The sequence below is a fragment of the Nyctereutes procyonoides genome, unplaced genomic scaffold, assembly GCF_905146905.1.
Source record: "Nyctereutes procyonoides isolate TBG_1078 unplaced genomic scaffold, NYPRO_anot_genome, whole genome shotgun sequence".
NCBI lineage: Eukaryota > Metazoa > Chordata > Mammalia > Carnivora > Canidae > Nyctereutes > Nyctereutes procyonoides.
This window is the reverse complement of record NW_026575135.1, coordinates 54,557,325-54,582,456: the sequence shown is the minus strand read 5'-3', so window position 1 is coordinate 54,582,456 and position 25,132 is coordinate 54,557,325. Positions and strand designations below refer to the sequence as shown.

At 40.5% G+C, this 25,132-nt stretch overlaps 1 protein-coding gene, 1 long non-coding RNA gene and 1 other non-coding gene across 6 annotated transcripts in view; 2 read left to right on the top strand and 1 right to left on the bottom strand.

Moving 5' to 3' along the window:
• The window catches only part of CDC42SE2 (CDC42 small effector 2), a 110,006-nt gene extending 89,280 nt beyond the window's left edge, over positions 1–20,726 (top strand). For 3 of the 4 annotated variants that reach the window (XM_055302386.1, XM_055302385.1, XM_055302383.1), the window contains 3 exons: positions 15,348–15,449; positions 18,858–18,967; positions 19,361–20,726. In XM_055302386.1, coding sequence (XP_055158361.1) covers positions 15,348–15,449; positions 18,858–18,956 — 201 coding nt within the window. In that variant the 3' untranslated portion in view covers positions 18,957–18,967; positions 19,361–20,726. Of the gene's footprint in view, positions 1–15,347; positions 15,450–18,857; positions 18,968–19,283 lie in introns of all 4 variants that reach the window. The other variant, XM_055302384.1, reaches the window with a different exon arrangement.
• On the bottom strand, positions 470–25,021 carry LOC129495063 (uncharacterized). The gene is made up of 3 exons (XR_008661450.1): positions 23,941–25,021; positions 22,084–22,180; positions 470–1,146 (listed from the first exon to the last, which is right to left on the bottom strand). It is a non-coding gene; the product is annotated as an uncharacterized LOC129495063 (long non-coding RNA).
• Positions 4,093–4,200, top strand: LOC129495355 (U6 spliceosomal RNA). Its single transcript, XR_008661513.1, has one exon. It is a non-coding gene; the product is annotated as a U6 spliceosomal RNA (small nuclear RNA).
• Positions 25,022–25,132: the final 111 nt, after the last annotated feature.

Sequence of the window (25,132 nt, the reverse complement as noted above, 5' to 3'; positions counted from 1 at the left end):
CTTCAGTTTTTCATGCTGCAAATTGCAGTGTGTCACTTAATACAGATACTAACATTAAATAGAAGAAGAAAAAGAACTCCCCCTGTTAGCTTCAGGTTTCTCATTGAGAGATGAGAACAGCTAGTTCTTTCAGTTTTGCTTTTAGCAGTTTTGCCCTTGGAAGGTTACTATAAACTTGCTTAGAGCTTCTTTTTAAAAACAAATTTTGAGGCCTCCTTGCAAACTTCTCAAATGCAAAATTTATACTGAGTGAGGAAAGGTTAGTATCTACTAAACTGTAAAGGGCAAAATAAAGACATCTCTACTTAGGATTGGATTTTCAGCAACCCACCATTTGTAAATATTTCCAGCATGAAATATCCTGCCTTTCTGTATTTTGTGAGAATCCCTTACTTGTAACTCTAGTTGGGTGATACATGGTGTGGTTCTCCTCTTTTATTGAAATGGCTCCTTACAATAAGCCCCTTGACCTGACAGCCCCTGCTGGCATTCCAGTGAGCACACCAACATCTAGAAGCCAGAGGAACAGAATTACCATTTTTCGTCCCCGCCGTAGAAGATACAGTATAAGTTGGGATACTGAAAAGTCTTGTTTTTGGAGGTTTTGACCTAAATATGAGAATGTGGAATTTAAAGTAGGCTACTTAGTTACTGAAGAGCTAATTTTTTTTTTCGTCAGTCTTTGCAGTATCTCACCCCTGGTTTCTCTTCAGTTTGTTCCTTAATCTGTTTATTGGGTTTTGGGGTTTGATCTTAGAAACCAGACTTCAACAAGGTGGTTGTTTCAGGTTATATTACCAGTCATGGGAAGCTGGATCTGGCTTCTTAAACTTATGTCTCCAGGGCCGGGGGCACTGTCGAGACTCCTCTCTGCCACTTTCTTGATTCTTGGCACATTGGCTTCTTAGTTTCTGACTGGAGGTGGGTGTTTTTTCTTCATAGGAAACATGGTTTCTCTCAGCTTCATGTTCATCATCTCAGTTTAACAACCACAAGGAAGAAAGAGCTTCTCCTGCTTTAGTCCTTCCCAGCCAGGGATTCTGGCACAGTTGGTGTCATATGCACACCTTTGGAATCAGGGTTGTAGACTGTTGTGGTTGGCGGCTTATCAAAATCATATGGTGGGGTTTGGGAAGAGGTGATTTCCTAAAAGGAAAGGAAGGAGACTGGTGTTTCCAGAACAAAAGATATGCAGAAAGATAATTACTGATGTTGAATACCTTCCCATGTATCCATTGGTTATCTGTATGTCTCGTTTGGAAAAGTGTTCAGATCCTCTGCACAATTTTTAATCAGGTGGTTGGTTTATTTGCTGTTGAGTTGTATGAGTTCTTTATTTTATTTTTTTTTTTAATTTTTTTAATTTTTATTTATTTATGATAGGCACACAGTGAGAGAGAGAGAGGCAGAGACACAGGCAGAGGGAGAAGCAGGCTCCATGCACCGGGAGCCTGACGTGGGATTCGATCCCGGGTCTCCAGGATCGCGCCCTGGGCCAAAGGCAGGCGCTAAACCGCTGCGCCACCCAGGGATCCCCTGTATGAGTTCTTTATGTATTTTGATTATGGGCTTCTTACATAAGTGATTTGCAAATAATTTATCCCATTGTCATTTCATTTTGTTGATATTTTCCTTTGCTGTACAAAAGTACAAGAAAGTTTTTTGGTTTCATACAGTCCCACTTATTTTTGTTTTTATTTTTTTTTGCTTTTGGTGTCAACTGCAAACCTTACTGCCAGGACCAATTTCCAAGAGCTTATCTCCTATGTTTTTCTCTAGGAGTTTTATGGCTTCACATTTTATGTTCAAGTCTTCATTCAGGGGCACCTGGGTGGCTCAGTGGTTGAGCATCTGCCTTTGGCTCAGGTCATGATCCTGGGGTCCTGGGATTGAGCTCCACATCAGGCTCCTGCAGGGAGCCTGCTTCTCCGTCTATGTCTCTGCCTCCCTCTGTGTGTCTCTGATGAATAAATAAATAAAATCTTAAAAAATATAAAAGTCTTCAGTTCATTTTGAGTTAAATTTTGGTTATAAGATAGGGATCCAATTTTATTCTTTAGCATATAGCTGTCCAGTTTTCCCAGCACTGTTTATTGAAGACCGTGTTCTTTCCCTCTTCTGTATTCTTGGCTCCTTTGATGTAAATGAATTGACTACATATGGGAATGGGTTTATTTGGGGGCTCTCTTTTGTGTCCCATTGATTTGTGTATCTGTTTTTTATGCCAGTACTGCCATGCTGTTTTAATTACAATAGCTTTGTTATGTATTGCAAAATCAGCAAGTGTGATGCCTCCAACTTTGTTCTTTTTTATGATTGCTTTGGCTGCTCAGGGTTCTTTTTTTGGGTTCCATATAAACTTTAGATGGTTCTATTTATGAGAAAAATGCTACTGGAATTATGGGGGAATGTGTTGAATTTGTAGATTACAGATATTCAAACGTTGAATAGTAAGGACTTAACAATATTCTGATCTATAAACACGCAATATCTTATGAGTTCACTGGTCCTCTCTTCCACTTGAGCTAGTCTTCTGTTGAACTCTGGATTTTTCAGTTTAGTTATTTTATTCTTTAGCTTTGTGATTTCTCTTTGGTATGCTCTTATATTTTCTTTTTGTTGAAATTGTTTTTCTTTTTATGTATTGCCCTCCTGACCTTACTACCAAGGATCACAAACATCTTTACCACCATTATTTTGAAATCTTTAATGATTTCAGAGAAATCACTGAGCTCAATTTCATTAAGGTATGTTTTTGGAGTTGTATCATGTTCTTATGTTGGGACATATTCTTCTATTTTCTCATTTTCCTTGACTTGGTATTGATTTCTGTCCACCTCTCCCAGTCCTGATGGATTGGCTTGTATAGGAATTGAAGTCTATAACTTCAGCCTGGCCCAAGTTCTTGGTTTTCTCTCAAACCTTGTGTTTATGTAACCTCTTTATTGGTAGTTCCCAGTCCTTGAGGATGTGCCAAGACCTGTCAGTGTCCTAAAAGGGAGGATCTTAGTACATAAATGCACAGCTTCATTTAGAAGCCAGATACTTAGACGTTAGCTTTTAAAATATGCAAATAGGCCTCTTCCAGGGAGAGACCTGGAGATGGGAGTTGGTGTCTGCTGCCTCTGTGCTGAGCCCTGGGGTATAGCTGGGTAAGAAGTGTTTCAGTGTTGCTACAGTGATTAGGCTCTTCTCTTTTTTTATTCATGCACTTATTGTTTTACTCATCACTACACCCAACATAGGACTGAACCTCAGGACCCTGAGATCAAGAGCGCATACTCTACTACCTGAGCCCGCCAGTCACCGCTCAGCTCCTCTGTTTGATAAAAATTACTGATTAAAAAACATTGTTTGGTGGTGGCTTGGTTGTTGTAAAGTTTATTTTTTAATGAGAAAAACCATTCAACCTAATGGCTAAGTAGTTTAAAAAATTGTAGTATTTTATTCAGAGAATATAACAGGTCAACAAATGGGAGTATAATGCATGGACTTGAGCAAAGGTCAAGATACTAAGTGAGAGTTTGCCAGAGACAGTTAGATTTGAAGGCAATATTCAAACGTCACATATTGCTATTCAAGGTATTAGCAATTAAGTTCTTATGTTTATAGTGCTTAGAAATGTGCGTGGCATGTTGTAAGAATCTTAAGTATTCTCCATTATTTATTTTAAAATATTGAGCTGTAAGTCTTTATTTTTTTATTTTAAAATTTATTTTATTTATTCATGAGAGACAGAGAGAGAGAGAGAGAGGCACAGACACAGGTAGAGGAAGAAGCAGGCTCCATGCAGGGAGCCTGACATGGAACTCGATCCTGGTCTCCAGGATCAGACCCTGGGTTGAAGGCGGAGCTAGACCGCTGAGCCACCCGGGCTGCCCTGAGCTGTAAGTCTTTAGAGCAAGTATTTCTAAACCATTGAGCCATCAGCATCACTTCAACTATTGTTAGACGTGGAAATTCCTGGCCCTTTGAAGTTCTGCAAGTAGAGCTCTGCAGCCTGTGTTTTAACAAACTCTCCAGGAATTCAGATGTACACAAAAGTTTGAGAACTGCTATTTTTGAGATTCTACCCAACATAAAACCAAAATAGTGATACTTACTTTGGCAGCACATATTCTAAAATTGGAATGATACAGAGGATTAGCATGGCCCCTGCACAAGAATGTCATGAAAATTTGTGAAGCATTCCATATTTAAAAGAACAAAAACAAAATACTGGCGCTAGTTGAGCTCTACAGGACATAGCATCACTATGAAGCAGAGGGGGGAAACAGCCATCAGATAAGTGATTTTTTTGTTGAGGAATTAAACCCCACTAGAATTGAATAGAATAGAAAACCCCACTAAATCCCCCATACACACACCTTTTTTTTTTTTAAGATCGATCTATCTATCTATCTATCTATCTATCTATCTATCTATCTATCTATCTATCTATCTATCTAAGAGAGAGAGAGAGAGGCAGAGACACAGGAGGAAGGAGAAGCAGGCTCCATGCCGAGCCAGACGGGGGACTCGATCCTGGGACTCCAGGATCGCGCCCTGGGCCAAAGGCAGGCGCTAAACTGCTGAGCCACCCAGGGATCCCCCCACACACACCTTTTTAAAACATCTTCAGTATAAAATAGGTCCTTGAGAAATACTAGGTCTGGATATTAGATAAGACCAGTAGATTTTAGAAAACTGAGCTGACATTGATTCTTTACAGCCTTTAACTTCTTCAGCAGTCTAGTAATTATTGGGCACAGCTATGGTCCTAGAAGAATGCTTACTATGGTAGGAAAATCAAACTAAAAGTATAATGGTGTTTTAGGTGTTATAATAGAAATATGAGCTGTATTCTCTGAATGCTCAGATCAAGGAATAACCAGTGGCCACAACTTAACGAGTTTGAGTGTGAACTGGGTCTAAAGGAGTGCTGGCCAGTTGCTAAGTGGGAATAGGTTTGGGTGAGGGCATTTGCTGACATTCTTACTATGAAAGTTACTGTTTTCATTTTTTGTGTAAGTGAAGACCCACTTTTCCTTTGCTACAAAAAACGTCAAATCCATTTTTATATTACAGCTTTTGTTTTGTGGATTTTTTTTTTTTTTATTATTGTACCTATGAACTGGTAGGATAGTAGGAGGCCCCTCACAGGCAGGGGATCATTGTCAGCAGTATCAAAGAAAAATATAACTATTTGTCTTAGAAATGCCTGTTGCCTAGTTATACTGTCAATATTTCAAAACAAACAAACAAACAAACAAACTTATTTCAGTGGTTCACAGAGTTTGTTTTTGGTGCCCTGACCACTTGAGTAACTTTTTTCATGGCACCTTTAGGCCAAGAGAAATTCTTTACAGGTTTAGTAACTAGTTTTGTGCAGACACCTTAATAAACACGTCCTAACATCTTGGTCGATTTTTTAAAAATAACAAAAATTGAAAGAAAAAATAAATTTTTATTTCATTCTAATATAGTCATCATGATTTCCAGGAGGGGTGCCTGTTCCATATTACACAACTTCTCAAACCATGGAATCAGTTGAAGACCATTCCCCTCTTTCCAGTTCTATATTATCTCTTGTGCAGTGCTTGGGTTCTTTTCACAGCAACCCTGGAAAGCACTGCTTTGCAGTGATGTGCCATTAAAAGAGCATATGCTCTTGTGGCTGGAGTGGAAGACTGCAAAAGCACCTGGCTCTAGCAGTCCCAGGCAGATTGGGTCTGGCCGTTTGCTGCTGACAAAATCCAAAGGCAGATAGTCGAGTGTTGGTGAAAAAAGAATACAATTTAATTCAGTGAGTACAACACTGAAGGAACATGTAATAGGAGTGCGTGAATGATATAGATGAATGGCACAAACTAAATTGATGTTGTCGCTGCTAGCCAAATAAGGTATGGAAGACAGTGGACTGTCCTCTCAAAGACTGTCCAGAGTGCCAAAAATACTTGTAGGTTTGTATAAGGAAAACGTGGGACAGAGGTTATTGAGCGTGTGCTGTGGGCAGTGACAGTCCAGCCGATCATGGTCTTGGAGTCAGTCACGTGGGCAGTGTGTCTGCTCAGGGTAGTCCTTACTGCTTGAGGGAGTATTTTGCGTTCCTGCAGGGTCTTTTGCTTGAGTTAAGAGATAAGCTGGAACAAAGAACTTAATCAGAAAATACACACTGAAGTCACAGTGGAGGTAGCCGAAGTTTTCTTTCATAATGTTGAAATTTTAAATTATCTTGATTTACTAGTTCACACAGTATCCTACATAAGTTGAGTATCCCTTTGTTTCCCTCATATTGAAAATACTGTGTGGCGCCCTTGGATTTTTGCTGGGAATCATGGGTTTATTTGATAAAATACATAGGTGGGGGATATACTTTGTCTAAGTCACCAAGTTAAGTCAATAGCATATCTTTCATTTTCACTTCTTTTGCTTAGGCTGCATTGGTGTGATTACTATCTTCTAGCCTGAAGGAACCAGCTTTTTTCACTGCCGTAGATGACAGACACTTTTTTTTTTTTTTTTTTTGGTAATCTTGACACTGAACATGGGGTCCAAACTCAGAACTCCAAGATCAAGTCATATGCTCTTTGAGTCAGCCATGTGCCCTGGCACATCATTTTCTGTTCACTGTGTCCATTTCTAGAAGTACCTGCCTTTACTCTTACCTAAAGCCTCCTGTTATCTATGGGACCTGACCCTAAATTGCTCCTCAGTTGCATGTATTTGCACACTAAATTGCCCAAACAGTAGTCCTGGAGGAAGTTTTAACTTTTAAGTGATTGAGTTATCACTATTTTTCTAGAAGCTAAACTCAGTTAATACTCAAGAAATGTGAGGGAGTTGGAGTATTTAATTGTTGAGGGGAGAGTATTTATACTGCTGCAGAAATGTGCTTGAAAAATTATGCCTTAAAGTTGAATTGTTGAAGCATCTGCGTGCGTCAGTCAGTTAAGTGTCCAGCTCTTGATCTTAGCTCAGGTCTTGACCCTCAGGGTCATGAGTTCAAGCCCTGTGTTGGGCTCCACCCTATTAATACTATTACTTCATAAATTAATTTAGAAAAGTTTATTGATAAACGCTGTACACCGTGTGTGGGTGCTGGCCTTTGTGGATTCACATTTTATATGCCTGCCTGCATAGGAGCACATCCACCATCCAGGGGATCGTTTAAATTCAGTGTGAGGTATAAATTTTACTTTGGTAGGTGAATCATAAGGCAGTCTGGGAATACCAAATGAGAGTAACCCCAGACTCAACGGTGTAAAGGAGGCAGGCCTGAGATAGTGAAATTAAGGAGTGATAGGAAAGATTGTTCCAGGCAGGGTTCTAGAAGAGCATAGTGTCTGTAGGGAACTTGAAATAGCAGATGAAAGCTTAGAATGCATGAAGGAATGTAGTTAGAGATGAAGTCCGAGAGAAAAACAGGATTTCCATAAGCTGTGGAGTTTTGAATTTATGTTGGAAGTTTTGGGAAGCAGGTGAGAGATTTAAAATGGTAACACGATCAGTGTTGTATTGGAGAAAGTTATATTTAGATTCAGGGTGAAGGATATTGGAAGGAGGAAGAGGGATGTAAAGTTGGAACCAAATGAGTGAGGCGCTCCTGCAGTGATGGAGGTGAGAGGCTTAGGGACCTGAAATAAGGCTGTGACACTAATGTGGCGATGGAGAGAGGAAATGGGCTGACTCCATAGGATTTTTTGCTAATTGGGTGTGATCATGGAGAAAGAGCAGTGAGCGAAGGGCAGCCTTCAAACCTGGCTGGAAATCCTGGCAGAAATGTTTACCCAGCAGGGACTGAAGAGGAGGGATGGGCTTCACAAAGAAGGTTATGTGTTCAGTGTTGGACTCCGGAAACTTGTGTGTCCTCTGGATTTTCAGTTAGCAGTCAAATGTATAGTCTTAAGCCCACAAAAGTAGAAAATAGGCTCACTGATCATCAGCATGGCCATAGTAAGATGAGGACATTTGAGAGGGAATAAAGGAGATGGAGAATATTCTGAAGAATGTCAGCTTACACAAGATAAACAGTAGCAGGGAGATGGAAGTAGTAGATTAAAGAGATGAGAAACCAGAGAAGTGGAATCTGTTGAAAGAATTATCTCAGAATAATGCTTTCTCTAGGTTGTATATTCCAGGGCTGTTTTTATTTTTTTTTGAGATTTATTTGAGTGTGTATGTGCGTGCATGTGTGCATACACGGAGAGGGACAGAGGGAAAGAATCTCAAGCAGACTCCCCACTGAGATTGCAGTCTATCATGGAGCTCCATCTCTCGACCTGCACTGATACCAAAAGTGCTACACTTAATGGACTGAGCCACTCAGGTGCCTTTCCAGGTTTTATAAAATAAATATTTGACCACTTTGAAGTTTTGTAACAGATGCCTAGGTGGATATTATTATTAAAACCACAGCATCCGTTCTCCCTCTGCTGTGTTGTGTAGGAGCATCATTGGAGCAGCTGACTCCCTGCTCCTGGCGATCCCTCATTAGGTCTGTGCTGCTCATGGGAAATGGCAGTCCTTCAGCAGTGATTGGGTCCAAGAGTTTGGCTCAAGGAAGACATTCTGGATGAGAGGAATTGGTCCAAGACAGGGTATAGAACTCAGATGCCAGAGGAAGTTTTGTGGAGACCTCGGGAAATTTGCCCCCCCCCCTCATTTTTTTTAAAAATAAAGTGCCGTTTTTCTGTATGTCATTAAACACATAAGGCCTTAGACTTGCTGCAACACTGTTGGCTACCAGCCTGAGACTGAGACTGACAGGGGGGCAGAGATGAGGAAAGGGCAGAGAAATCCCATGGAAGCTCTGAGTACACTGAACACCTTGCCACTGGGCCTTACTGCTTAAGCCATTTTTGTTTTTCAGGTGTAATTTTAGTTTCAAAGAAGGAACATGTGATGGGAGTGTGCGAATGATACAGATGAATGGCACAAACTAAATTGATGTAGCTGCTAGTCAAATATTATATGGTGGCTCTGCAGTATAGTTTTCAAAAATTTAAAATATATCTTCTAATACTTTTGGGAGGAATACAAGACTGGAAATAATTTTAGAATTGTATCAGAAAGAATGAAGACAAACTAGGTTCTGGTGGAAATCAGAAAAGAAATTAAGTGTTGATCATTTGTATGTCATCTTTTTAATACTAAGCAATAATTAACTTTTTGTGTAAAGTTGTAAGAGTAGGAGAAAACTCAATAAATATTGTGAAAAACCTATTAGGAAAATTATCAAATACACAGAAATAGAGGAAAGAGAACCCCCTCTCCCATGTATGTATCACTCAGCTTCAGAAGTTGTCCATGGGGGCTGTGGAGGGGGATCTTGTTCACCTGTGACTCCTTCCCCTCTCAGTTGGAGAGTTTGTTTGTTTGTTTATTTTTAAAGATTTTATTTATTTATTCATAGAGACAGATTTTATTTATTTATTCATAGAGGGAGAGGCAGAGACACAGGCAGAGGAAGAAGCAGGCATCATACAGAGAGCCTGACGTGGGACTCGATCCAGGGTCTCCAGGATCACGCCCTGGGCTGCAGGTGGCGCTAAACCGCTGCACCACCGGGGCTGCCCTCAGTTGGAGAATTAAAGTAAATTCTGGACATCCCATTTCATCCCAAAATACTTTAGTACAGGATACTTTGGTACAGCACTTGACTTGATTTCCAGGTCATGAGTTTGAGCCCCATGTTGGGTCTAGAGATTACTTAAAATTGAAATCTAAAAAATATATATATTTCAGTATGTATCTCTAAGTTTATACTGCTGTAATGAAGCATTGTCATTGAGTAAATATGAAGAGACATTTTCCCTAATCTCCTCCCTAATGCAACTATAATGTTGACCTTATGCAGAATAACAGTATTTCAAGGATGGCAAGAAATATTCAGAAAGTTGGCATTCTTAATAGAGTACCCTGTAAAGAATAAAGTATGTTTCCAGGAAAAACGATGACTCTGCTACTGACAACAGCTAATATGCATCAGAGTGAGTGCACCATTTCCTGTTTTTCTTTGCTGAGGCCCAACTCTGGAATTCCCCTTGTTTGCCCATGATTTAAATCTTGTCTGTCTTGTATTAATACAGCACACCACAGAAGTATCCTATTCTTTAAGTGTCTGTAGTGACTGAAAAATAGTACATTTTTGTAGTTTGAAATATGTAATTACACTTAGCATCTAGTTTTTTTTTTTTTTTTTTTTTTAAGATTTTATTTGTTCATGAGAGACACAGGCAGAGGGAGAAGCAGGCGCCATGCAGGGAGTCCGATGTGGGAGTCGATCCTGGGACTCTAGGATCACTCCCTGGGCTGAGGGCAGGTGCTCAACTGCTGAGCCACCCAGGTGTCCCAGCATCTAGGTTTTTGACTTATAATGTTATAATATAAACCCAAAGAACATCTCAGCCTGTGTCTGGATCTATCCTTCCTACCTTCCCTGGAACATTACAACGTTGATGATTTTTTTCTGCTTTCAATCTCTTTCACTGGATCTTACCAGAAATTAAGCATAAATGAAATGTTTCTCATCTTAAAGGGGAAAATTCAGTCCTCTTTTCCTCTTCTTTCAGCTCAGCCCATTCTTTCTTGTCCAGACGGCCACTTTGTCCAGGTGTTTGTATTCAGTGCTCCATTTCCTGCCTCTTACACATTCGTCTGGCCCCTCAGAAGCCCTCCACAGCCACCCCTGCTTTCAGCCTTTACCTGACCTCTCCCCAGCTTTCTACTGTGTCTGCTTAATGCCTCCATGACATCTTGAAGAGGACACACCTGATTTTCCTCCTTCCTTTCAGACATGTTCTTTTTAGCTTCCTTAAGGCTTATTCTTCTCCACCCGACATTCAACTTTCAGCTTCCCCTCTGCATTCTCTTTCTCTATTATGCTGGTGAGACTTGATTTCTTTCATCTAGTTTGTTAGCCTGAGTCAGAGTCCTGTATCCATGTATCCAACTTGCCCTCCTGTTAACTTCACCTGGATGTCTCACACATAACTCAAATTTAGTGGGTCTTAAACTCTTTCATCTTCTTCCTGAACTCTGTCTGGCCTTCTTCCACTATTACCTGACCCTGCAAATTGTGTACATTCTTCTCAGATGGGAAATCTGTGCATCTTTCATAAGTTCTGCGGTTCCCTTCTCAAATCCACTCAAACAACCAAGTACTCTTTTATCTGTGGAAAACTTGGATCTATCTAGTTCTTTCCACTTCAGCTGCTGTTAGCTAAATCCAAGTAATCTTTTCCCACCAACATTACTGTAATGACTTCTCCTTTGGCTCCTCCAGCCTACCTGCCAGCCTTAGTTATGGACTGGCCTTTAAAACCAACCTGTCATGGGTCACCCAAGTGACTCAGTCAGTTAAGCAGCTAACTTCGGCTGAGGTCATGATCCGGGGTCCTGGGATTGAGCCCTACATTGGGCGCCCTGGTCAGCAGGGAGTCTGCTTCTCCCTCTCTCTGTACCCTACCCCCCCCATTCGTGCTCTTAAATAAATCTTAAAAACAACCCTAATGTGTCATATCATTAGGGAAGGAAGGACTGAAGGCTTCAACCTCCATACCTTAAATCAATGTCAAATTAATGGCTTGAAGAAATCTTTCAAAGTGAAAGGAAAAGCCTAACTCCCAACTCAGTAAAGTTGAAGTTAAAAAGTATTCACTGGGGATCCCTGGGTGGCGCAGCAGTTTGGCGCCTGCCTTTGGCCCAGGGCGCGATCCTGGAGACCCGGGATTGAGTCCCACGTCGGGCTCCCAGCATGGAGCCTGCTTCTCCCTCTGCCCTGTGTCTCTCTGCCTCTCTCTCTCTCTGTGACTATCATAAATAAATAAAAAAAATTAAAAAAAAAGTATTCACTATAATCAGATTTATAGTTATCTGTCTTTTGCTTTTCAATGAGAGTCTCTGTTGAACATCCTCCCTCAGTACCCAGACTGTTTGTTATGGTATTTGAATTTGATTCATAAGCTGATCTATTCCTTTCAAGAAACCTTTCTGGGGAGTTGTGTGGTGGCCTGAGTGCCCCATGGTGACTCTTTTCCTAGCATCTTCCTTCAGTCATTCAATTGTTAGAATAAATCAGTGTGGAGACATGGGCCAAGTGTAGCCTTCTGCTAAGCCCTGAACACACCCTTCCAGAGGAAATAATGATGGAACTTGAAAAGTTGTTCCTGTGAATTCGCAGGGCAAAGGATGGTCAAGACTCCCAGTGTCCTGGGAGTAGAGGTTACTCACTGAAATATGCCCATCCCTTAACTTGAGAGGGCCCTCCAGCTGAGCCACGTGGCACCCTTTGCCATCAGTTGTTGTTGCACCTGCCAGTAGACTGCACCAGGCTCTAAGAGGGACAAGTCTGTAGGTTTGCAGATGCCATTATCCCATGGAACTGAACTGCTATCCTTTTCTCCTCAACTGGAGCCATCCACCCTCTCCTGCTGGTGGAGAGTGCCAAGAAGCTCGAAGTCTATCCACCTCTCCATCAAAGGGCTTACTGGGGATGAAACCCCAACAATTTGTCCTGCCCAGGTATTGAGAAAATTCTTCTGATTGGTGAAAATACATTTGGATGTGCCTGGACAAACAGCTTTCTAACAAAGCAGATTGAGTAGAATGTAATAGTATAGCCAAGAAGAAAAAAGTCACAAAACTACTATTAGCATCTTCTTTCTTTACCTTAATCATAGAAAAGAGAAGGTGGCTTTACTTCTTAAGGCTCCATTTATGCTGTATGATTCCAGAAGAGAATAGTATGAGGGGAAGTACGTTGAATAGACTAGGTAGAAAGAGATAAAGTGAGAGTCTGGGGCAATAGATGGAATAGCGGATGGGAGGGACCAGTGCATTGCTGGGATAGGCCTCCCCGATCAAAGGATCCTATGGGTGTCAAGTGTGTGGTGAGGGGCATGGACTCTGAGGTACCTTCAGGGCACCTGAAGTAGTGACATACAGGAAAATATAGCAGGACATCAGTGCTTTGTGCTGACAAATAGAAAAATTGAAGAACATTGACCAAGAATCTAGATCCTCCCTTAGTTTTCGGATACCTTCTTAACCTGAAGATTTTTCTATAATACCAAGGAGCAGGGCCCAAAAAGAATGACTGAATTTCTTATCAAAAGGGGGCTTGAGGGGATCCCTGGGTGGCTCAGCGGTTTGGCGCCTGCCTTTGGCCCAGGGCGTGATCCTGGAGACTCGGGATCAAGTCTGTCAGGCTCCCTGCATGGAGCCTGCTTCTCCCTTTTGCCTGTGTCTCTGCCTCTCTCTCTCTTTCTCTGTCTCTCTTGAATAAATAAAATTAAAGGGGGGGGGGCTCGAAGTAAATGAGATTTTGCTCCTAGTGTTAGAGACTATAATTCATATAGTCAAGCATTTTGAAAGGGAAAATGAAAAACACTGCAGTGTCATCTCATAACATAGAGCTTGTGAAGAAATAATCATAACTGAAAAATAATACAATATAGCTATTACTGAAAAAAAATAACTGTTCTTGAACTGGGGTCTCCAAACTACTACTTGTGGGCCAAATCTAGCCTGCTCCCTATTTCTGTGAGTAAATGTGCACTGGAACGGAGCTACCCTTTATGCATTGTCTGTAGCCACTTCGATGCTGCAAGGACAGTGGAGTTGAAGCTATAACAAACTCAATGGCCTATTTACTGTCTTGGTCTGCAAGAAAAAAATTGTGGATTCTGGAAGAGGATCAAGTAAAGTTAATTTTCAATGCAGCAAAACTACAAAGAGAAATAAAAATGAGTGAAAATACAAGAAAATGGGAAGATTATACACACCCACTTTCTCACACACAAATACAATCCACTGTTGACCTGACGGTGAAACAGAAATTGCAGAAAGGAACACAAAGGAGCATCATAAAATCATCATACGAGACGCCTGGGTGGCTGAACGGTTGAGCATCTGCCTTTGGCTCTGGCCGTGATCCTGGAGACCCAGGGATTGAGTCCCATGTTGGGCTCCCTGTGGGGAGCCTGCTTTTCCCTCTGCCTGTCTCTCTCCCTCTCTCTGTCTCTCTCCCTCCCTCCCTCCCTGTCTCTCTCTCTCTCTGCATCTCTCATAAATGATTAAAAAAAAAATCTTAAAAAAAAATCATCCTAGAAGAAAACTTCTCCAAGATACAGTAAAACCTGTGTTCAGATAGACAAGGACCACCACCTACCATACAGAGCACTGGATGGAGAAACCAGTGAACTGGGAGATAGTCCAGTGTCATCATTGAACTGTGAGGATGAATACAAATATTTGTAAGGAAAAACTGGGGCTTTTTCTGGAATTCTAAACTGCAGCCATAAAAGCTAGAGGACAGTAGAACAATGTATACTGGCTCCTAAAATTAATGTATGAACTCTCCATTTTTGTGGCTTTGTAGAAAGTCATGTTTTAATCCTGAGGTGCTGTCATTTGGGTCTGTCTTGCTGAGTTTTTAGGATTTATCAGGATGACACCAACATTTCAGTAGATAAACAATGTAATATCTGGAGTATATTGTTAAAAGCAGCACTGGCGTTAGGACACTGAGTCAGCTGTGCAATGTCCCATTGCAGTGAGATCATAGCATCTAAGTGATCATGGGAAACTTGGGACTGATTTAAGATAACCTTTGTCTCTGGCAGGATCTCATGATCAGTGAAACAGGGTAAGGAAATCCCTCTAATGAGGTGAATGGGCATATTGGTCAGGCAAGGAACATAGCTAGTAGCAGAAGTTACTGTGACACAGGATTCTGTACCCTGTAAGAGGTGGTTGTCAGGGATTAGGAGTCCGTAAACCCCGGTGTAGTAGGCTGAGTTTAGATAGGGTTTCATTCCCAGCCAGCTCAGACCAAAAAATTGAATGAACTGGGACCACATCTCCAAACAGACCAGCTGGTTGATTCCAGTGTGGAAGGTTGTGGGGTGTAATCTAAGTAATAACTGTCAAAATAATGTCGGTTTGTTAATGATGAAAGCTAGAAAGTAATGTTAAAATCAGTGTTGTACTCAAATCACCCTGTATCTTCTTTGCTAACAATAAGAGTGACTGGTGATAATGTCGCATTTGCCTTATTTCTTTTAAAACAATAAAACCTAAATGGTTACTACACAAATAAGGCAGTGGCCAAAGCTAGGCCAGATAATCTACTTTAAGTTTTACATAATGAACTATTTGTTTTGCTTTGCCAGTCATTTTGTGTGTGTGTGTCTATGTCTCTTGAGGTAACTGTGGTAGTCCAAGATGTCGGGATCCTGATGTCCTGGGGGAAATTGTATTAATTAATGGGTTATTAAAATCATTTACCCATACCATATAAATCCATCAGAATCAATATGCTGCTAATAAAATCTTTTCTCAACACATTCTTCCCTGTAATTTAGAAAAGGCGCCGGCGGATTGACCGAAGCATGATTGGAGAGCCAACAAATTTTGTGCACACGGCTCATGTAGGATCGGGAGACCTGTTCAGTGGAATGAATTCAGTAAGTGTGTTGATGGGAGGTGCAGATGGGGTGTAGACTTGTGTCACCTGTATGATATGTACATCCATTCTTAATGATTATACAATGCTTAGTGAGTTTGTAGGAACTGAATGTAAGTACAGAACATGAGCATAGAAGAAAATGACCATGAAAACTTAATCTTTCGTTAACTTGCCAAAGTATGCATGTATTTCTTTGTTCTGAAAAAATACTTAAAAGGAGATGAGTTTAGAATGAAAGTTAATAGCCCTTTGGCTCTCCTGCCTCCTAGCAGAGGAATGGGGGGATGTTAGCCTTTTAGTAATATTTAATTTCTTTTCTCTTGATTAAGTTGCCTTCTGTGAACATGTTTATTGCATTTACCTTGTAAAATACTAGCTTTTTCTTGATATCAGAATGTTTGTGATTTATTCATAACTAATGTGAATACTTGAGTACTAGGCAGAGGATTATACTTTGTGCATATTTGCAGTCTTTATTCTAGAGATTTTCATGAATTTCACAACAGACTTTAGATTTACTCACTTGAATTCACTTATTCCTTAATTTTCATCTAAGACAATATAGTGCTCTCTAATAGAAGCATTGCCAAGTGAGGGTTTGTGTCAGGGCTCTGCTTCATTTTTGTCCTAAAGTAAATAAGCCATTAAGTATAGAGAGCCTCTTAACCCCAAATCTAAAGTAAACAGATGTGTCTAAATGATCTCTAAAGCGTTCAGAATCAGAAAGTCAATTAGACTTTTATGAATACAGAATTAACGAAAGATTTAACAAGAGAACAGAGACTTTTAAAATAGGTAGATGGATATCCTGGATACAGCAAAGAAGTTGGTCACATCAGTTACTAGGCAAGCAAACGAATAACATTTGTAGCTTCCTGGAAAGGAAACAGCTTGTTTGTTTTAAATCTGTAGGAAAAGTACTTTGTTGTTCAACTGCTTTTGTGGAAATTTAAGAGGTGTCAGGTTGCTGTCAAAATACAATTCAGTAGCTTTGTTTCCCGGATCAGCATGAAATGAGAAGACCAAATGGGAACCTGTGACATTCGTTAATGGGGTTATTATAATACATATAAATAGAGTGAATGGTTTCAAATTTATTATACATGCTGAATTTTAATTTCTTAACAAATGTCTTCTGCATTTCATATTTTAAAACTATAGGATGAATTAAATTTTAGTTGTTTATTTCACTTTTTAAATACTGTTTATGTACATTTCAGAATTTCCTTTAAAATTCTTTTTTGACTTTTTGTTTGCGCAAGGAGACTGTCGTTGATGTAGGGGACTCTTGTGGCCATCAGTTTAGCTAGAACTTCAGGATGGTCTCTTGTAGGGCATCCATGGTCCGCCTCTTTAGCTGAGAGAGCTGGATCAAGACAGGCCCTCAGCTGTCAGTCTACCTGCTGAGTCCAAGGCACCCTTCTCTGCTTACATTTTTTTAAATGAAGTGTCTTAGCTCATTAGAACCTAATGTGTCTCTGAAAGGTTTTTTGTACTTAACTTTAGTTTTTGTTTGTAATGTGACATGCAGCCTCTGACACTCACAGAGCACCAGGTTGGTTCTTCACACACTTCTGTTGGGCTCAGTATTCTGTAATCTCCGAGTTTTCCTGAAAGTTGTATCAGTGGATAGATGTAACTTGTATGAGCCTGATTCGGTAAGAGAATTCTTTGCGTCTATGCAATAGTGCAAGGGAGACAAAACCAAAAAATGTTGTTTATCCAAAGAAATAGCTTGCCTTAAGTTAGTCTGTCCTAACAACTGTGCAGCATGTATGAGGTACAGGGCTTGATGCGTTTGGAACAGCTCTGCCACACTGGATTCCTGAACAGGGGAGTTTCTCTTTTCCCTTAAATACACTGTGCTTCTCAAGATTACCTTTCATACTAACTTCTTACCAGAAAGGATCCCATAACTCTTTTAATAACATAGTCTTATTGTGTTAAAAAATAATATATACACAGTCAAAAATAAGCCATTAGAAAATCCAAAATCTGTAGTGTGAAACTGAACAACTGACTTTTGGAGGAAAACAGTGTTCTTGCTTAGAATCAGCATGACGTTATGAATGCATGATGTGAAAATACAAACATGTTACTTTTCATGAATAGGCCTGAAATACCTAGGAAGGGTAACATGTTAGGGAGGAAATTATTTGGTACCTGGGTAAAATAAAGGTTGTGCCACAAAACATGTTACCTTAAAGGAATAGGAAATGAACTTGAACTGATAGCTTATGCCTCTAGCCTCTCAGACCCGGCACAAGGACTGAAAATAAACAGGCCGATATATTTCAGGTGTTTTTTTTAATACCCTTACCTGAAGTAGTCATTTGAGTAATGTATATATAGATAAGGCTGTAACACATGTGATATCGCTAGAGTAATATGTTCCACATTAAGATTTTCTCACTGAAACCCTTTTGGATCTAAAGAAGCTATGCATTTTATTTTTTGCTTTTTTTTTCCTATTATATTTAAACCTACCTTGCTTAGAAAACAGGCAAATCTTAACTACTTTGTTTAAACATACTGACTCAGGATCACCAGTGAAAACACATCATAGTCAGTATTTGATAAATGGATGTTGTTACCAACCCTCCCCTCTCCCTCCGAGGAACCCTGGGCGGGTGAGGAGACCCACTGAGCTGATTGCCAGTGCTCTGACTCCTCACTGTTAGGGCGGCACCTCCAAAACGTCCTCACTGCTTTTTATAGCATTCTAGCCTGATTGTCTGCTTCCAAACTGCTTCTAATTGGTATCAGCTAAGATTGGAATAATGTTAATCCACTAAGGACACTTCTCAGCTTGCCCATAAGTTCATGTGGCTTTGTTTCCACTCAGTAAGAGAAGATGCAGTGTATCATACAGTCCATCAGAAAATAGCCATCTTGGGTGAGGGGAGGAGAGATTATCACATTAACTATTTGAGAGGATAAATACTTAAACCAGAGTTAAAATGACTGAATAAGTAATTTTGAACCACCATCCAAGTCTTTGGATTCTTTAAGGCTGTATCACATGGGACTTTAAAAATTTATCTTGGGATGGTCCAATTTCATTTGTATTTCTTTTTGTTTGATTCTAAGTTATTGAGGTGATCATCTCTGTGAGGTGTCTGTAAATGAAGAACTTGAATTGATGTGTGTAGTTCAGTTTTTGAAATGTTATCACGTACATTGTGAATTATAAAATAGGTTAGTGGGGAGAGGAAGTTGAGGCCTGAAAAGTTTTTTTTTTTTACTAGCTTCACTATTGTCTAAGGGCAGTCAGAAATTTAAGTCTATAAAAAATTTTTGCTCTAAAAAGTATCCTCCTTAAAACTGCTTTAGCTAAAACATTGAGACCAGAATCAGTTGTATCATCCCTAGTTCTTGACTTTGCTTTGTTTTTGTCTTGTTTTAGGTTAGCTCCATCCAGAACCAGATGCAGTCCAAGGGGGGCTACGGGGGTGGGATGTCTGCCAGCGTGCAGATGCAGCTTGTGGACACAAAGGCTGGATAGCCCCTCCTCCCGTGAGTACCTGGGACATAGTCTGAAAAAGGCAAAAATAGTTTACTAAGTGTTTCAAGTGATGGTCATAGGCACTTGGAATAGTAGTTTTAGGTTGCTCTTTCCCTTAGGAAGAACAGTAAATGCTTTAAGACATCCAGTGAAGGATGCTGTCCTTTAAACATCAGTGAAGTTACTATTTTGAGTGTTGATACTTTGGGGGATGCCATGTGTAGCCAAGTACCTTTATGTTTTACACTACATTCTTGATAAATCTCTAAGAAAAGTTGTCTAATTTTAAGTGTAAAAATAATTTAAATTTTTCTTTTGGTTTTGTAGGTCATTGTGAATTTCTGTGTTTTCTCTTTTCACTCTTAATTTTTTGTTTTTGTGATTCCTTTTCAAATACATAAAAGAAGTGTGATGGCATCTTGTTCACCCTGTTGTGATTCCTCCAGTGAGACGTTCTTGTTCTGCTCTGAAGAAGCTGTTGTCAGATGAACCCTGCATTTCCTTCAGCTGGCATGCATGCCTTTGGACTCACGGACTTTGGATCGTGGCTTAATTTTTATCAATTATGGATCTGATCTTAGCATGATCTTTTTTTGTGAATGCTAGCACTATTTTGCTCCCCCCCCCCCCATTTTGAAAGTTTCTATTTCCATCTCCAACCCTCTGCCTTATGAGTTTGTTGGTAAGGTAGGACCTGCTATTGTTAATTTGTTACCGTTTCTGTATATTTTGGAAGGTATGACACCCACAAGCACAATGATCATTTTTATTCATTTGAAACATTGAGAATAGATATCTGCATGCTTTATGAAGTTGCTTTGGGAGCCCACGGGAGGCCAGAAATGAGTGTTTCTTTGCTGCTGTGGGCTGAGGGTAGCTGCTACTGTTAGAGAAAGGTTAGCTGTGGCACCAAGTCGCGTCAGTTTCACACACAGACACAAAGGTAACCTGTAGCTTATTTTAGAATTAAAATCTGGCATTCATAAGGCATTCATTTGGTTGTAAATGTTCAGTATATTTATTTTGAGAGCAAGGACCTGTGAACAGGTGTGGGTATATATCAGAGTTGTGGTGATGCCCTTGTCCAGTTTCATTGCGTACTCATTCTGTTTGTACTTGTTTTTATTTTAATGCAATGGGATCCGTTTGTTAACTCCTGGCCGGTAGTACCACCTGCAGAGTCTTTGGCTTCTCCACAGTCAGACCTGTTTAGGGGCAATAGAAGTTAACCCAGAGCAACACAGTGACTTCGCTGAATCGTTGCCAGTGAAAACAATCTGTGGAGAGACTGTTTTTTTCTAGGACAGTGATGAGAAACCTTTGCTCAGGCTCCAAATGTTGATTCTTCACAAATTATGTGTATTTCTGTAAGTACCTTCCCTATGAGGGTGTAGTGAATGTATGTTCATTAGTCTGATTCAGTCCTAACTGTGTTTAGTAGGATTAACATTTTATGCAGCAAATGGGACTTAAGTGAAAATGTAGAGAGCTAAGAAATTAGATAAGTAATTGAATAAAGAGTAATTGTTTTCTCTGCATCTTAGTCCCGGGGTCTTATGAACCGGGTAACTGGATAAATAGCCAGCTTATAAAGGCAAACCAGGAAAGCATTTCTCCTCCATCAGTGCTTTTGAATTTACCCAGTGCAGTGGGGTGCTGGATTACTCAGTGCTTGGGTTTCTGCAATTCGAGGCTTAATAAGTGGCAGTCCCAAAGAGAGAGCCTGTCAAGGAAACATTTATGCTTAGTAAAAAAAAAAAAAAACAAACAGGCATTTTTGCAGTTGACTTTACTGTGTGGATACTGCATTCTGGAATTTGCTGAGTAACAGTGTCATTCTGTGTCCTGCCAGGAACACTGCTTTGTACAAGGTCTTAAAAAGACAGATTGGATTTTCTGGGCCTTGTCAATAGTGCTACTTTTTAGTCTCTTTTGAACTTTTAAACTCACAGTACAGGGAGCCCTGCTTCTCTTTCCTGAACTCATGATATGATTTTACTTTTATTTTTTCTAATCGATATGTTGTTCTGTGGACCAAATACTCCAGTGAGTACCAGAGTGTCCCTCCGTGGAAACTCCGAGGCTACACTCTGAGTGTGTAACTGACCTACAGTAGCCACACACCAAGGAAGGTGCCAATAAATTCAAGAAGAAAATTACAATAAATCTTAATATACTAACCTTGGACACAAATTTTTTAGGGAGGCTTGAAGAGAGTGTGAAGGGCAGCAGCTTCCCCCACATCATAAGTGGGATTGTAAATCTTGGGCAGTGTGTCTCATATTAAATCCTAAATAAATAGGATTGTTAGTACTTTGCTGAAGTACATGCTAACAAACATTTAGCACGGGAAACTGAATGAAGGTTTAACCAATGCCATGGATTCTGTTAGTGATTTGCATTCAGAGGTGCTTTCCCATGATGTAGGCATGAAGTGGTGCCAATAAGTATAGACCGGAAATGTTAACTATGGTGACTGGGTTCAGCATTTCCAATGCAGCATTATCGCCTTTAAAGTGGGCCTTTAAAATATTTTGTGAGTATATATTAGCTTTCACTTTTGTTATTAAATTATAGCAGTTTCATTATAGAGAGCAAGTTTGCCTTGATTTTGTTTAAAATGACTTCTGCTCAGCACCCAGAAGATAAAATTGACATATTTTTATAATATAAGCATACTTTTTTTGTACATTGTGTTCATTCAGTGTTGGCTTGTAGATATTAAAAGAAAGTATTGATTTTGATTCAATAAATGTTTTCTTTCCATCCTGGTGTGGTTTTTTTCATTTCAACTAGAATTTACTCAGAGGACCTTTCTAGAATTCTTGTACTTTCAGTTATTACTGTCCTGCAAAAACCTTCACTTTTTAAGAGAGGAATTAAACATGCTGAGGAAGCTGTGAGCTACCCTTTTAGGCAGGTATGCACCATTTCCAATTTGAGGGGGCAGTTGATGGTTTGTTCCCCAAGAAAAACTTCCAATGTCTGGAGGCAGTTTGGGTTGTCACAGTCTGCAGAAAGGGTGCTACTGCCATCTGGGTGGTGGGGGTAGGAATCAGCACACACACACACCCCAACAAAAGTGCCAGCTGAGAAGCCCTGGCTTTAGAACAAAGATTATACTCACTAAATACATCCAATAAGAGACTCCTCACTGCATTGGACCTGGTGCATAAGGTCAGTTAGGTTTGGCTCAATCATGAGATGTGCCAAGTAAGGTTGTCCTAAGGAAGAAAAATCAATGAGAAAATTGTCTTCATTTCATGGCCCAAGACTTTAAGAGGAAATTGGGTTAAGATAAAGTTCTTACCACAATGATAAAATAGTTAACAATAAGGCATCCTGATTAAAGTATCTGAAGAAACTGATGGTGGTTTATCAGGAATTCTATTTTGAGCATGTTTTCAAAGGTTCATAAGAAAAGCACAAAAAGGACAAATCTATCAAAATGGTTTTAGAGCCATGGTCAGGTATTTGCTAAAACCTGTGGAAATGCAAAAATCGACAAAACTGTCAGGAAGGAAATTATTTATCCTCTGCTTAAAATATGCTTGGAGCACACCTGCATCTTAGAAAGTAAGTGATAGGGATGCTTGGGTGGCTCCATGGTTGAGTGTCTGCCTCTGGCCCAGGGCGTGATCCTGGAGTCTCAGGACTGAGTCCCTCATTGGGCTCCCCTTGAGGAGCCTGCTTCTCTCTGTGTGTCTCTCATGAATAAGTAAATAAAAAAAAAGTGAAATGTTAACCTCCAGTTAACATTTCCTCCATGTCTTCATCCCGCATGGGCTAATAATAAACCATTGAACCACCTCCCGTTGATCAGACTTTATATTTTAGCACATTAACTTTTCATCTTTTTTTTTTTTTTTTTTATTTATGATAGTCAGAGAGAGAGAGAGAGAGAGAGAGAGAGAGAGAGAGAGAGAGGCAGAGACACAAGCAAGCTCCATGCACCGGGAGCCCGACGTGGGATTCGATCCCGGATCTCCAGGATCGCGCCCTGGGCCAAAGGCAGGCGCCAAACCGCTGCGCCACCCAGGGATCCTAACTTTTCATCTTTGTGATGTTTTTGATGCTTTCTACCAGGTGGCTACAGCCTCTGGGCTGCTTTTGACCCCTATACCCTCATCCTCCAATCTCCTCATCTTTACAGTTTCTGTCTGGTCTGCCTTTGATGCTCAAAAGAAGGAAGTTACCACCAGAATAAGGAGATCCAGATGTTTGATCTGGAGGAGTGGTGGTGGTCCTGGCATCACAGACACTGTCCAACTCTAACCCACACTCCACAGTTCACAGGAGCTTTTATAACCGCATGTGTGTGGAAGCTTTAGATCAATAAATGCACCGATAGCCTGCTATGGGAGACCAGAAAGGATTCTGGGTTTTTGTTTTGGTCTTGCTCCTTTAAAGGAACAGCAAGTAAGGTAATCACTGAAAAATCCTCAGAGCTTCACCTAGTCATCTTTTTCTTAATTTATTATTTTCAGCTACCTTATACATCCTTTCTACATCTGGGCCTTTAAAATATTTGAGCCCACTAAGTCTTAACATTACACCATTGTTTCACTGTTGAGAACTAGTGCAGACAAGAGGTAAGGATTGTTGTTGCTGCTTTTGGCAAAGCCACCCAGATTCAAAATTCCAAGCACTGGGGTGCCTGGGTGCCTCAGTCAGATATCTGCTTTCAGCTCAGGTCATGATCCCAGGGTCAGCAGGAAACCTGCTTCTCCATCTCCCTCTGCCCCTTGCCCCTGCTTGTGCCGTTGCTCTCTGTCAAACAAATGAATAAAATCTCTTAAGAAAATCCAAACACTGATTTTTTAGTTTTTGCTAATGTCTATTTTGTCACATAAAAATTTTAACAAATTTCTGCAGGTTTTGCTCATATCTAATTTTTGCTGCTTGGATAGTGTTTTTGCTAGGGCTGTGGTAACACAATACCCCAGACTAGATAGCTTATAAACAATAAAAGTTTACTTCTCACAGTTCCGGAGGCTGGAAGTCCTAGATCAGGGTAGGGTGCCAGCATGGTCAAGTGAGGATCCTCTTCCAGGTTGCAGACTTCTCAGATGCTATAGGGGCTAGGAATGTCTTTACATGGCATCTCTTCATGAGTGACACTCTACTCACACACACCTCCCGATCACCTCAGCCTCCTACTGCCATACCTTTGGGAGTCAGGATTTCATCATGAACTGTGGGAAGATGCAAACATTCAGACCATAGCACGCAGCTACAAAACCCAAGTAACTGCAGCCACCTCCAGCTTCTGCACAACGGAACTAAGGCTACAGGTAGCCAGGAGCCTCTCAGAATCAGGTTCTACTGCAACTGAGAACCAGGAACAAGCTGTCCCCTCACCCACCAAACCCCTGCACTGCCCTACCTCTGGTTGGCCTCTGCCGCACCCTCATGCCATACACCTCAGTTGTGAGGAAACCACCCAGTCCTGGTTTCTCCCTCAGGACTCAAGGTAAATAATGAAACTTGCTTGCAACTTTCTGGCTTGCTGCAGACTGGTTTGTCTTCCTTGACTCAGAACGTCGTTGGAAATGGTGGCATAATGTGGAAGAAAGTTGGGAGACTGCTGACGGCAGGCATGGATGCAGTAGCAGGTTTGAACTGCAGGTGGTCTGAAGACCCATGGATGTCTGGGGACAAGAGATCACAGAAGAAAAGACCAGACATTCATGTCTTCTGAGAATAGGCAGGAATGAAACACTCATGGAAATGAAACTGTTAACAGCAGTTGATATGTGGTGAGGTAGAACAAAAGCACACATGCAGTCCCAGGCAAGATGCACCTCCAGGAGAGATCAGAGAGGACCCTGAGCCTTTAAGTTGGGCTGATTAGTGAAGGCCCTGTGTGAACCCGGTTTTCAAAGTGGGAGAGGTGTCTGCTTTTTCAAATCTCAACAAATTTTCAAATTTCAACAAAATCCCCAATCTCAACAAAAGATCACAAGACGGAGAAATGACATGGCTCATTCAAAGGAACAAAATACATCACTAGAAACCAATCCTTAAAAAATGCAGACCTTTGACTTGATGAATTTAAAACAAAGGTCTTACGTATGCTCAGTGAGTGAAATGAACGTGGACAAATATAAATGCTATTAAAAGTACCAGGAAGAGAAATTACATTTTCTTCTTTCTAGCTTACTTTATTGTAAGAA